General features: G+C 40.8%; 1 protein-coding gene across 8 annotated transcripts in view; it reads left to right on the top strand.

Annotated features, from left to right (window-relative positions):
* Positions 1-14,428, top strand: part of trak1a (trafficking protein, kinesin binding 1a) — a 202,822-nt gene that overhangs the window by 126,983 nt on the left and 61,411 nt on the right. Inside the window, exon 1 of one of the 8 annotated variants that reach the window (XM_043719538.1) lies at positions 1,506-1,798. The exons of 5 other annotated variants lie outside the window; for them this stretch is intronic. In XM_043719538.1, the coding sequence (XP_043575473.1) occupies positions 1,735-1,798 (64 nt within the window). In that variant the 5' untranslated portion in view covers positions 1,506-1,734. Of the gene's footprint in view, positions 1-1,505; positions 1,799-10,389; positions 10,653-14,428 lie in introns of those variants that run through there. 2 more of the 8 variants (XM_043719539.1, XM_043719536.1) reach the window with 2 other exon arrangements.

Below are 14,428 nucleotides of genomic sequence, written 5' to 3'. Positions count from 1 at the left end.
TTCAGTATGACATTTGAAAGATTTGGGTTCTTCCTTCTGGCTTTGAATTGAATTGAATATTCACTTCCCAGTCCAGGGCTTGGCTCAACAATCCTTGCTGACCCTTCCAGTGTAGAGATATGATTTGCAGATGCCGGTGTTGGACTGGGGTGTACAAAGTTTAAAAAAAAAATCTCACAACACCAGGGTATGGTCCAACAGGTTTAATTGGTAGCACACTAGCTTTCGGAGCGCCACTCCTTCATCAGATGGTTGTCACCTGATGAAGGAGCAGTGCTCCAAAAGCTAGTGTGCTTCCAGTTAAACCTGTTGGACTATAACCTGGTGTTGTGATTTTTAACAGTGTAGAGATATAAAGAGTAAAGATGTAAATAGTGGGGCTGCTATTTTTTTGGATGAGATGTCAAACCAATGCCTTGTTTGCCAACTTGGGTGGATCTGAAAGAACCCACACCACCATTTTTGGAGGAGAGCAGAGGAATTCTTTCCAGCCTTTTGCTTGATATTTCTCCCCACAATCAATGCCGCAAAACCTGAGCACATTTCTGTTTATGCAAGTTTGCTGAATGCTAATTAGTTGCTGCATTTTCAGCATCACAACAGCGACTGTACTTCCTGGGATGTAGAGCATTTTGAGGCATCCATTGGTTATGAGAAGTGCAATAGGAATGCCACTCCCTTTCTTGTTTAAACTCCTGGGATAATACTGTAACAGTACCTGTCCTTGTGCGTGTGACTGTTTTGAGACAGTGGAGATGTGGCTCTGGCTGACTGGCTGGAATGCCAGCTTCAGGTAGGAGTCTTGGACTGAGCTTCACTTTAAATGAAACCTTTAAAATACTTTGCTCAACAGATGTAAATGCGAAGGAAAAGAATTCCAAGTCAGCAATGAGGACTTGAAACCTGCTTGTGGGACAGAAGAGAGAAAAGCAGAAATTGCTGGAAAATTCAGAATTCAGTTCCAAGGAAGGGGTCACTTGACTCAAAATGTTAATAGATTTCTCTCTACAGATGCTGCCTGACCTGAGCTTTTCCAGCAATTTCTGTTTTTGTTTCTGACTTCCAGCATCCGCAGTTCTTTTTTTTAGTCTGTATTGAGAAGAGAGAGAATTACCTAACTATCTTGCACACTCTTTCTTCAGACATCCACAATGTTGATGCTCTGTTTAGACAAGGTATAAGGTTCACAAATCCACATCTTTTAACATGTCTAGCGAATTTTCTAGCATTTGACTCGCCCCTAGATGTGCGGAAAAAAAAAAAGACCTGGGAGGATGTAGGGAATTGGCCTGCATCATCTCTGAGCCTGTCACCCTGGCAACCAGCTACAAATGAGATGGATTGTTCTTCAGTGGAACAGTTACTGCCTGGCAGTGGTGTGTGTCTCTGACGTAGGCTGGATGCAGCAGACTGAGGCTACATGATAGGACGCCTTTCAGACACCTACCCAAGCTCCTCAATTAAAACCATTTGCTGCACAGCATGTGATTTGAGTTTCTGGCAGATGGATGCACTTTTTTTTCCGAACCCTCCTCCCTCCCTGAAAATTCTGTATGAGCATCTCTGTCTTTTTATTCTACTCCCGTTAGTGTACCTTTGACTATGTGTCTTTTACTTTGGATCTTGTATTACCACCTGAATCACTTGCTGTGTGGAGCTGGAAGACTGTCCTGGCTGCGTTTTTCTTGACCTCAGCATGTGAAGTAGCTGAATCATCTTTGAAGGGCATTGAGTATGCAGAGATTTGTGAAGGAGGACTATTATGAGCTTGACTGGTACTATGAAGAGTGTGCTGATGGTAATGTTTCCCCTGGTTTATTTGATTGTTGATTTGGTCAGGCATTTAAGATCATCATGTGGGGTGTGAACTGTGTGAACTGGTAGCGCACATAGCTTTGTTCAATCGATGTCTATTATCTGTGCGACTGAGCAGGGCATCATCAGAAGCAAGGGGGAAAACATTTCTCCTCTTGCAAAGTGTCAGGCAGTAGCAGATGCTTCATTATCAGCAGCCTGGATGTGGTGGCAAGGATTTTTTGGCATTTGTGCCAAACCTCATCATGATGTGTTTAGCTGCATTTTATGTGAAATACAGTGACATCTTGCATTCTCAGCATTGTTTCAAGCACTTCCCATATGTTAATTTTTGATCAATATCCTGTGAGAGAAATTGCAGTTGTGTAGAGTAGTCAGAAATAGATTAGAAGGAATTTAGAATAATCTTTGATATTGAAGCTATATGCTTTAAAATTGATGCTATTCTTCCATACCTTCCACAAAAAATAATTGCTTACAGCTCTGTCTTGATGGGTTTTGTGTAAAATAGCCGTAAGTGGGTGTTATGTAAGTGTCTAAAAGCAGTTAAGGTTGATCATTTCAGAACTTGACAAGGATATTTTCACTCCAGCATACGATATCAATATAATTCCGTCCACATTTCTTGCCTTAAAGAAATGTTTTATGGTAAGACGTGCAGCTGTGGGCTTAAGATGTCAAGTATTGCAAATTTTTACTGTGATTAAAAGATCACATAATTAAACAATAGGTAAACGATTGACCATTGCCACAAAATGATGTAATTGAATCTAGTCACTTCTGTTCATTGCTTTATTATTGCATTATATTCAGCAGCTGGAGAAGGTCTAATGTATAATTATGAAACCTCACTATATAATTGCTATGGATATGCATTCTGTCATTCCCCCAGTTCTAATGCAATGTTTTCTCATATTACATTATCCAAGAGTAGTAAGGCAGCAATTTTTTTTTTTCGATGAATAGTACAATGGGAAGGATTGCTGATTCATTCAATTGTGAGGTGGGTGTACATTGGATTTCTGGGGTTTATTTCTTTGAGGAGGCTGAGGAGAGACTGAGTCAAGGTCTGTCAAATTAGAAAGGCCCAAGAAAGAGTGGGTCAGATTGACCTACTCCCTTTTGCGCAGAGGTTAACAAATGTGGGTAATAAGTCGAAAGCCATTGGCGGAAGGATTTTGGGAGTTTTGGTGGGAAGAAAAATCTGGAACTCTACTAGAAAAGGTTGTAGAAGCATCAACTCAGCACATGAATATTAAAAATGTCCTTGGACGTGCACTTAGCATGCTGCAACCTCGCAGGCTAGGAGGTGGTGGAAAATGGGATGAAACGGATACCTCCTTGCTCAGCTGGAACAGACAGAATGGGTTGACTGGCTTCCTTCTGTTATGTGAATTTCTATGAATATGTGATGTTTTTAATCAATTAAAAATGTTTTAGCCTTTGTCTATTTATCCTATCCATGCACTGTAATAGAATTTGCATTATTTCCCTGAGTTGTCTCAATCAACTGATGAATTGGTGATTAAAGTATCTGGTAATACCTTTCAGTTGCGGACATCCAATGTAGTCGTTAGAGCTGGGAAAATGTGAAAGTTACTTTGTGTCTACTTTAATGACCATGTCTTTTTATTGGTTCGTGTTTCTGTTGTCTGAAATGGGAAATGGACTCTTCGCTTAATAAAAACAAGTATTGTGAAAATGATTACCACACTTTTTTAAGAGAGGCAAGTCACCTGACACTCATTGCAAGTAATGTTTACGCACCTGTTTGTTCAAGCAGTAGGAGATGTTACCCCATACAAGCTGCAGCCATGAGTTATGTACAAAGGGAGATTTGGTTAACAACAAGTAGCTGAATGGTAACCATTTGTCCACTTAGGCCTTCTATGTGACTGTGATTGGTTCTCGGGGAGCTGAACAGCTTGGGGTATGAATGTTTGTTTGATAAGAAGCCATTGGACCTCCATAAAGGAAGAAGCTCTTGTTTTCTCAGAAAATCATAGAGTCCCTATAGTGCGGAAAGAGGTCATTTAGCCCATCAAGTATGCACTAACTCTCCAGAGACTATCCCACCCTATTCCTGTAACGCCACATTTACTACGGCCAATCCACCTAATTGGCACATCCTTGGACTGTGGGAGGAAACTAGAGCACCTGGAGGAAACCCACACAGATGCAGGGAGAATGTGCAAACTCCACACTGACACGAGCCTGAGGCTGGAATCAAACCTGGGTCCCTGGCGCTGTGAGGCAGCAGTGGTAACCACTGTACCACTCAAGCCTGAAGAAAGCCAGTGTACTTCCTTCATCGGTTGCTGTAAGCTGTGGCTCTGAATCAATATGTCAGAGATATTGTGAACCAATCGCCCTGTGTTTCCTGCAAACGAGTGGAAGTCTTTGGGGTAGGAAGATCGAGGAGCAGCAGAGCTTCACAAGCCAAAAGGATTTTCTCAGCAAACCCTGTGGGCAGGGACCATTGAAATGCTTTCGCAGTCTCTCCTTCCACCCCTGGCAACTACTTTTCTTCTGCATGTATTTAGAGTTTTATAAGGATTTTAGAGTTCTAACTATTAAAGTTATGTCAGCAGTTCATAATTGTTTAACTGTAGCTATAATTGCAATTATTAGAAATAATTGTTAAATATGGAAACCTGGTCCATGCTTTCTGTTAACCTGAACGTAAAGAGACATGTAAATTGGGATATTTGTGTACTTTTAGAAAATCTTTAACTTTTGTGATGACTTGGGGAAAAGTCTTGATTACTGCAGCATGTTACCCTAGTGAGATGTAGCAGTCTCCTATTGACAGGTTAATCCATTGATGTGTATTGAACAGTTTTGGTTAGTGATTGAGACTAACCTTGAAGGATTTGATTGGCTCTGTAAATATTGCCTTTTATGGTTTATAAGTTCTGAACTTGTGCTGAGCACCTTCCCTTGTGTGAATCATGCTCACTTTCAAATCTCCTAATGTGTTTAAATAATTGTTCTTGATATCTGGTGATATCTCTTGAGGCTGCATTCCAATGACGAGTTGACTTGCTAATGGAACTTCAGGATGTGAAATTTCTCTTCGAAATTGTTACAAAATGTTTAGGTGACTCCTGAAATAAAACATGCAAAAAGCATTTGAAGTGGTGGACTCAGTAGTTGAATCAGATTTCAGAATGAATAAGTGTTTGGTGCTAGCAGCTATTTTTAATTCACTTGTGGAAGATGGGCATCGCTGGCTGGACCTGTATTTATTGGCCATCCCTAGTTGTCCTTGAAGCTGGTGGTGAGCTGCCTTCTTGAACCATTGCTGTCTGTGCTGTTGGTAAACCCACAATGCAATTAGAATTGGAATTCTAAGATCTTGACCGAGCAACATGAAAGGAATGTTAATATTTCCAAGTCAGGATGGTGAATGGCTTGGAGGGGAGCTTACAGGTGGTTGGTATTCCCAAATATCTACTGTCCATGTCCTACTAGACAGAAGCAATCGTGGATTTGGAAGGTGCTGTATAAGGATCTTTTGAATTTCAGCAGTACATTTTGTAGGTAGTACACACAGCTGCCACTGAGGGCCAGTGGTGGAGGGAATGGATGCTGTGCTAATCAAGCAGGCTGCTTTGTCCTGAATGTTGTCAAGCTTCCTGAAAGTTGGATCTGCACTCATCCGGGCAAGTGGGGAGTATTCCATCAGGAGGTAAGTTGTTCAAGTATTCCTATCCTCTGACCTGCTCTTGTAGCCATTGTATTTATGTGGTGAGTACTGATCAATGGTAACCTGCAGGATGTTGATAGTGGGGAATTCAGTAATGGTAACACCATTGAATGTCAAGAGGCGGTGGTTAGATTGTCTGTCTCTTATTGGAGTTGAGAGTGTGGTGCTGGAAAAGCAAAGCAGGTCAGGCAGCATCCGAGGAGCAGGAGAATCGATGTTTCAGGCATAAACCTTTCAAGAAGAAGAGCTTATGCCCGAAACGTTGATTCTCCTGCTCCTCGGATGCTGCCTGACCTGCTGTGCTATTCCAGCAGCACAATCTCTACTCTGATCTCCAGCATCTGCAGTTCTCACTTTCTCCTATGTCTGTTATTGGCGATGGTCATGCCTGCCACTTGTGTGGTGTGAATGTTACTTGGGTAAATTGAGAAGTAGTTATTAGCCAGTGAATTCCAAGCACTGGCTTTGCATTATTCATGATTATCTCTCGGGTTGCTAGGGAGCCTGCCATTAACAGTATTTTTTTTCATTGAGCAGAGAGTTATTCGAGCCAGAGTTAATCTAAGATACGTATGACTCTGAATCATTTGTTTACTTATGGGTTTGGCTGTGATCTCCAAGCGTGGTGGTGCAATGCCATGTGTGCAGCCATAAGTTGGCACAATCAAATGTGGATTACGATAAGAAGGATGTTGCAAAGAGGTGATTTGGACTCTATCTGTGTGGTGCAATGTGTTGAGAAGATTGAATATATACAGATCAATGTTGTCACTCACGTTCCTAATTGCAACACGATCTGGTAAAGAATCCAGGGATAGGAATTCATTATGTGGCCATCCAGAGAGAGACTGACAATGGGACCTTCTCATTTCAGTCTAGAATCACCAAATGGTTACAATGCAAAAGAGGCCTTTGTTGATGCTGCAGTAATTTTACTGGTCTCATTCCCCCATTCTTCCCTATTTTGGACATTTTAAAGAGTTGTTCCTTTTTCACTCCAATTGTAAGCTCACTCATTTGTATCTGCATCACCATTGTACTTGCTTCAGGTCAGTTCCATTTCCTTTTCTGACTCTTTCTCTTCGTTTCAGAATCTTGGATGCAGAATCTTTCAATATTTTTAGATTAGATTAGATTACTTAGTGTGGAAACAGGCCCTTCGGCCCAACAATGCCACACCGCCCTGCCGAAGCGCAACCCACCCATACCCCTACCTTTACCCCTTACCTAACACTATGGGCAATTTAGCATGGCCAATTCAGCTGACCTGCACATCTTTGGACTGTGGGAGGAAACCGGAGCACCCGGAGGAAACCCACGCAGACACGGGGAGAATGTGCAAACTCCACACAGTCAGTCACCTGAGGCGGGAATTGATCCCTGGTCTCTGGCGCTGTGAGGCAGCAGTGCTAACCGCTGTGCCACCGTGCCGCCCACAAGGCTTATAGGTTCTTGATTACCAAGAGTCTGAAAGACTATCTGGGTTATGCAGGCATGCAGAGTTAAGGTTATCATCAGATCAGTCGCGATGTTCTTGAATGGTGGAACTCTCGTTCCTTAGTACGTTTCGCACATCTGCCAGAACTGTTGAGTATTCTTAGCAATTTATTTTCTCTATATTTTAGATTTCCAGCACCTGCAATATTTTGCTTGTTTTTATTCGGCTTCTTCCTCTGTTGGCCATGGTGAGGAACAAAGGAATGAACCTTGTGCTGATTTTGTTTAAACAAAGCTATGCAATAATTTATATCCTAAGGAGATGAGTCACAAATGTAATTCAGTCATGTCTTTATGGTTCATATTTAACGGACATTACTTCCAAATATGTCATTGGGTGGGACCATTGTGATCAAATTTTGTGCTTTAGTCATGGAATCACGCCTGATTCTTAATGCCAAATTTGTTTTATTTTGTCCCTAAAATTGTGATAGAACATTTTGTACCCAAACTCCGTGGATCAAGACAGGATTTCTGTCATGAGTTACGTTGCAGGTTTAAATATTTTGCATTTTGTTTTACGATTGAGAGTTTTGGTTTGAACAGGAATTCTTATAGATTCATTTTGGCAGGTATTAGATGAAAACAAACATGTATTCCTGATGGCTTAGTGGAATAAAGTATCCTTTGGCTACTTTCCTGTGAGCAAAAACCATACATAGGGACTAGAACAGAATTATTTCAAAAATGGGGCTGAACCTTGTTTCTTTTCATTTTGATGCCTTTTAAAACCTCTTAAACAGTTCTGTGGTTCCAGTGATGCAAGTTTAATATTTTCTGTTGCCATTATCTGACAAATAACATTTCAGTGTATGAAGTGTTCTACTTGGCTCAGTAGAAGTGCTGACTCAGTGCAGGTCTGTGTCCACATTTACTGATTTGGTTCTTTCTCATTCCAAAACATGAAGCAGTTGGTTCTTTGTTACATTACCAGTCAGGCTTGTACCTTTTTTTTTAAGGCCATTACCTGATGCATGATCACAGAATCGCAAGTGTAACGGCATAAAAAGCCATTCAGCCTATTGTGCCTATACTGGCTCACTAAATTGGCGCTATTACCTAATGCCAATCTCCTTCCTCTCTAGAACCTTGGACATTTATTTTTATCCAAATAATCGTCCCCTTAAATGCCTCAATTGAACCTTCCTCCACTACATTCCAGGCAGTGAATTCCATACATGAACTACTTCCTGAGTGAAGATGATTTTCCTTGCTTCTTTTCCAGATCAGTTGAAATATATGCCCTTTCGTACTTATTCTTTGTACGAGTAGGAATGGATTCTCCCTATCTGCTTCATCTGTTTCATCCACCATGCCTTGAGGCTGCAGACCTCTACTAATCTTCCAGTTGTTTCAGAATAAAGTTGACCTGCCTTCATGCTCTGTGTAATGGAGTTAGTGTAGTGTGTTCAGTCAGTCAACTATGTATGTTTATAACAGACAATAATGTCATTAAGCGCAGAATTCAGACTGTGTGTGTGTGTGTGTGTGTGTGTTTGTGTGTAAACATCGAAAATAGGAAAAGTATTAGGCCATTCAGCCCTTCAAACCTGTTCTGCTATTCAATATGATCACCTTTTGGCTGAGCAACCTACTCAATCCCTAGTTCCCACTTTTGCCCCATACCCTTTGATCCCTTTAGCCCTAAGAACTAAAACATCCTCTTGAAAACATTTAATGTTTTGAGCTCCACTGCTTGCAACTGTCTGGGTGAAAACATCCAAAGTGTCTGTTTCTGTGCTGTATGACTCTATGATTCTATGATTTCTCCTCATCTAAGTCCTAAATGGGCCACACTGTATCCTTGGACTGTGTTCCCTGGTTCTGGGCTACCTGGTCATCGGGAAAATCTTTCTTGTGTTTGCCTTGTCTAGTCCTGATGGAAATTTTATAGATTTCTGAGCGACCCCCCCTCATTCTTCTAAACTTAGTGAATATGGTCCTAATCATAAGTACATGATATTATAACTGTATAAACAGCTAGTGTCATAAATAAACTGAAAGACTTCTGTCTTAAAAACAGCCCTATCTTCATGGCATATGTCACATGGACTAACGTGTAGAAAAGGACAACAAGTATCCATTTCTACTGAAATAGTGTCAACATTAAAGGTGTGGAGGTGCTTGTATTGGACTGGGGTGAGCAAAATTAAATATCACACAACACCAGGTTATGATCCTACAAGTTTATTTGGAAGTACTAGCTTTCAGAGCACTGCTCCTGATGAAGCACTTCCAAATAAACCTGTTGGACTATGGTCTGGTGTTTTGTGATTTTTACATATTAAAGGTGTCATCTATAATGAGCCAAAGTCGTGCAGTTGAACTCTAAAGTTGCTATTCTATGTTGTAATTTCTAAAATCTGTGAACCCATTGAAATTTTAAGCAGTTTTGTCTACCTGTCCAACCCAAGCTTACTCTCCATCCTTAGTTGTGGCTCACTCCTTCCATGACCTCTGATCTCAACTGGTATCTTATAGGATTTGACCCTTTGGCTGTCAGTCCAATCAGGCTATGGTGTGTAACACCTGGATAACTCTGCAGGTAAGCCCTTGGCCCCACATGGATATGGTCAGACTACCAAACTTCAGCTCAACTTCCCACTGAATTGTGCATTAGCATTGGGCTCCCTTCGAGCAAAATAAATGGCTATAGAGTGAGACATTGTCTGACTTTCTTATTGTCCAAATGCATTGCTGTAGAGAGTGACTGAAAAATTGTTGGAACAATAAACCGAGACTGTGCTTGTACGTGCTCAGCCAGCTAGCTGAAATGGTTTTATCTGAGAGCAGTAATTTCTCTGATTACATAGTTGCTTGTAGCAAATGTTACTGGTGACAGACTCGTGACATTTAAAGGCAAATACCTTCATGCACTAAATTGATTTTACTGACATTAAGTCATCCACTTTGACTATTTAAGGAACTTATTCTGAAAAGTCTTCCAAACCAAAATTCTGCATGTCATCAGTGCAGAAAGATGATTATTGAAAAAGAATTACCACTAGTGATTTTGTAGGGTGGGTCTTGTTTACAACACACCTTTTACATGCTTCCTCATGAGGTTGCTATGGCATGTAGATTGTGCCATTTTACTTTGGATTGTAGGGGTGAAGCTTTAAGTTTTGAATTCTAGATGGTGTTTAACAAGATCAATTATCATGTCGGAAAAAGTGGTTTGTCACAGTGAAATTATTTCTGGTTAACATTTGTATTCCTTCAAATTAGGTTCATGAACGATGTGCTGCAAAATATGTTTATTGTAGTGGCTCGGAATCTGACATCCCTCAGTCTGTTTTGAAACAATGGATTAACCATACCTGTTCTGTAACCATACTGGTCACTCACCATTTTTAGATGGTTCTGTCTTGAAGATGTCTGTCTTTGTGTTTGGTGAGGAAAACTTAACGTTAAACTGGCCACTCATTTCTCAAGAGTGCAAAAGGATGGCACCAGTTTCTGGGCAATGTCATCTGCCCTTTTAGCAGGTTTTAGATTCTGATGATGTCTAAAGCACTGGAAATCTCTCTTGAGAAATGCCTGGAGAGTGACAGCTGTCCAGCAAGTGAACTGAATGGTAACAACAGTCTCTTTACTTTTGAGAATGAACAATGGACCCTGTTGGAAGAAGGTAACAGTTCTTGATCATTTTTCTTATTTTAGTAAGATCGCTTTCTGTGGATTGTAATTTCACTGACTCAAATTTCATCTGAAATTACAAGAATACATTTTTCTGCGCAATTCTTTAGCAGTAATTTGAAAATTTTAAATGCTTTCTTTTGCACTCTCCCCACCTCCCCTTCCCTGCCCCTCCCCATTTTAAAAAAAAGCAAATCTCAAGCTTTGATGATGATCTGGCATCAATAAATGATTTATCTTAAGGACTTTATGCTGTACGGATCCTTGATACTTCTCTCTATTTTTGGAGTGCATTTTATCAAAAGTGCCTCTTTCATTTCATATTCAAAACTGCCTCTTTGTGACCATTTGAAGCAAGTAGGTGACATATCTGACCCTCAACAAAGGTGCTTAGCAAGTGATGTCCCGAGTGACATGGGTGTTTCTAGATTCAGGGTTTTGAAATAGCCCACCAATAAGGGAATAGTAATAAATAATTGTGTGTTGACCTGTCCACCAGTTTCAAAGTGGATGCTGTACCTGCTTTGGGCTGTGAATCTTTGCTAGTGACATTCAGAAAAGGTTATGCAAAAATATTAAGGTTGCAATTTCAACGAGAGAACAGATAAACATTTATCGTTCTCTGATAAAACTAAAATAGCTACATGTGACTTGAGTAGATTGGCATAAAGGATAATGGAGAATGGGCTGACAAGTGGAGTGGAATGGAACTGAGATTAGATCAGCTACAATTGTATTAAATGGCGGAACAGGATCGAGGGGCTGAATGACTGCCTTCGAATTCTTAAGTTCTCATTATGTACTGTTTAAAATTACTTTTAAACATAAATCAGGCAATAATCTTGTATTCATTTAAGTTTTTTATTTTGAGGTGTCAATGAAAAATTGGTAATCCTGTGTTAATGGAAAATGAGAGTTGAATGGTAAAGCTAGCACTTGCTGCCTGTCCCTAATCCTCAATATGGAGGGGGGTGCTGAGCCACTACCTTAAGTTGCTCCAGTCCGTGTGGCTTTGATTCTCCTTTCGGAGATTTTGTAATAGGGTGGGTGGTGGTGGGGTTGGGGTTGGGTGGGGGGAGAGAGAGAATACTGTCAAAGGAGGGAGAAAGGTCCCAGCACTTTATCCCAGTGACAGTGAGGGCATCATTGATGTCCTGAATTGGAAGCTTAAAGTGTAACTTGGTGCAGAGTTTCTTGTAGCTGGCCTTCCTGTGTGCCTGCTGACCCTGCCCTTCTATTTGGTTGAGGTTTTGGATTTGAGAAATCCATTCGATGATCTTATTTGAATCGGGCACAAGGTTCAAGGGATTGAATGGCCTGCACGTGGTCCTGATACAGGCATGTTTATGGCAATTGTGCATTTCCCAGATGGCAGCAGCGGTGAAGGGGGTGAATGATTTTTATATAATAAAACCAATGGTTGTAATGCTTTGTCTTAGATGTTGAGGAATTTGTGTGCTGTTGGAGCCTGTCCTGAGTGCTTTTGTTTTAGAAAAAGCTAAATGATTATGTATCCTATTTCATAAGAACATTATAAATAGAAGCGACAGTAAGCCATTCAGCCCTTTTCCTTGCTCTGCCATTTAACAAGGTCATTGTTGATCTGCTTCAGATCACTACTCCTCTTCTGTTTGTACTCCGTATCGCTATCAACTGCCTGACCTTTCTTCAATTAATCAATCCATCTCTGAAGTACTTTGTGATCTAACCTGTAATAGTCTCAGGGTAGAGAATTCCAGATATCCACAACCCTCTGGGAGAAGAAATTTCTTTGCACCTTAGTTTTAAATGAATATTCCCTTATTCTGCAGTAATGCCCCTAATTATGAGATTCCCACACTAGTGGCAACATCTCAACACCTACCTGTTAAACTCCCTCAGAAATTGAATGTTTCAATAAGATCAGCCCTCATTCTAAACGCTAATGAACAAAGACCTAAGCTATTTTAGTTCTTGATTCATTCCAGGAATCAGCCTAGTAAACCACTTTTGAATTACTGCCAATGCCAGTGTGCCTTTCTTTAAATACAGGGACCAAACATTTATGCAGTATCCCAGGTGCAGGCTCACCAACGCTATGTGCAGTGGTAACAAGGCTTCCCTGTTTTTGAACTCCAAACCCCCAACAATAAAAGAAACAATTCCATTTGTCATTTTCATTACTTTCTACATCAGCTTGCTAACATTGAGTTTCATGCACAAACACACCCACATTCCTTTGCACTGTCCTTTTTATTTTGGTGTTTCTCTCCACTTGAAGAATAATCTGCCTTTGACGTTTCATACCAAAGTACATGACCTCAAACTTTCCTATGTTAAATTCTACCTTCCAAGATGTTGCCCACTCATTCCATTTATCTGTACCCCTATGCAGCTTACCTCATCATAACATACCCTCCCACCCATTTTCTATCACCAGCAAATTTGCATTACATGATGCCCCTTCCTCCAAATCATTAATACAGATAGTAAATAATTGAGGACCTAGGATTGATCCTTGCACAACTCCCCTAGTTAGTTCTTTCCCACCTGAAAAATTCCTAATGTATTATATTTACCGGTTCTCCTTTATCAACTCTGCTTATGATATCCTCCAAGAACGCTCGCAAGTTGTCAAACATGATTTCCCTTTTGCAAACCCATGTTGTTTCTGTTTGTTTGTATTATGTCTTTCCAAATGTCCTGGGGGTAAATAATGCCTCAGAAATAGGTGCATACCTATTGTGCACTTCTAGTAATTTATACTCATTAAACGTATTGGTGTCAAACCTTTTAGAAGCATCTCCAGGGAGCTAAGAAATTCAGTATTGCGGGATGAGAAACAGTCATTGAAAAGAAAATGCAGGGATGAGCTATGTTTTCTAAGAATATGCTTGATTTCTATTGATATTTCTATTGAGGAGGTTTTTGTGTTCTTCATCTGATTCCAAGAATTTTCCACAGGTTGAAATTGCTGCTGAGAAATGGGGTGGGGCATTGGAAAATCAGAGGAGAATGGCAACCCACAATTGATTATATTGACCATTGTGTGGAGAAAACAGTTTATAATGGGAAACAAATAAATATCCAACAAACTAAATTCATACTTCTGCCTTCACGAAGGAGGACATGAATAACATACCAGAAATGCTGGGGAACACACGATTTAATGAGATGGAGGAACTGAACCAAATCTGTACTAGTAGAGAAAGGGTGTTGGAGAAATTAATGGGATTGAAAAATCCACAGGGCCTGCGAGCCTGCAACCCAGAGGACATAAGACATAGGAGTGGAAGTAAGGCCATTCGGCCCATCGAGTCTACTCTGCCATTCAATCGTGGCTGATGGGCATTTCAACTCCACTTACCTGCATTCTCCCCGTAGCCCTTAATTCCTTGTGACATCAAGAATTTGTCAATCTCTGCCTTGAAGACATTTAGCGTCCCAGCCTCCACTGCACTCTGCGGCAATGAATTCCACAGGCCCACCACTCTCTGGCTAAGAAATATCTCCGCGGTTTTTGTTCTGAATTTACCCCCTCTAATTCTAAGGCTGTGTCCACGGGTCCTATCTCCTCGCCTAACAGAAACAATTTCCTAGCGTCCACCCTCTCCAAGCCATGTATTGTCTTGTAAGTTTCTATTAGATCTCCCCTTAATCTTCTAAACTCCAATGAATACAATCCCAGGATCCTCAGCCGTTCCACATATGTTAGACCTACCATTCCAGGAATCATCTGTGTGAATCTCCGCTGGACACACTCCAGTATGTCCCTCCTGAGGTGTGGGG

The sequence above is a fragment of the Chiloscyllium plagiosum genome, chromosome 29, assembly GCF_004010195.1.
Source record: "Chiloscyllium plagiosum isolate BGI_BamShark_2017 chromosome 29, ASM401019v2, whole genome shotgun sequence".
In the NCBI taxonomy this organism is placed as follows: Eukaryota; Metazoa; Chordata; class Chondrichthyes; order Orectolobiformes; family Hemiscylliidae; genus Chiloscyllium; species Chiloscyllium plagiosum.
This window is presented reverse-complemented; position numbering and strand designations above follow the sequence as displayed.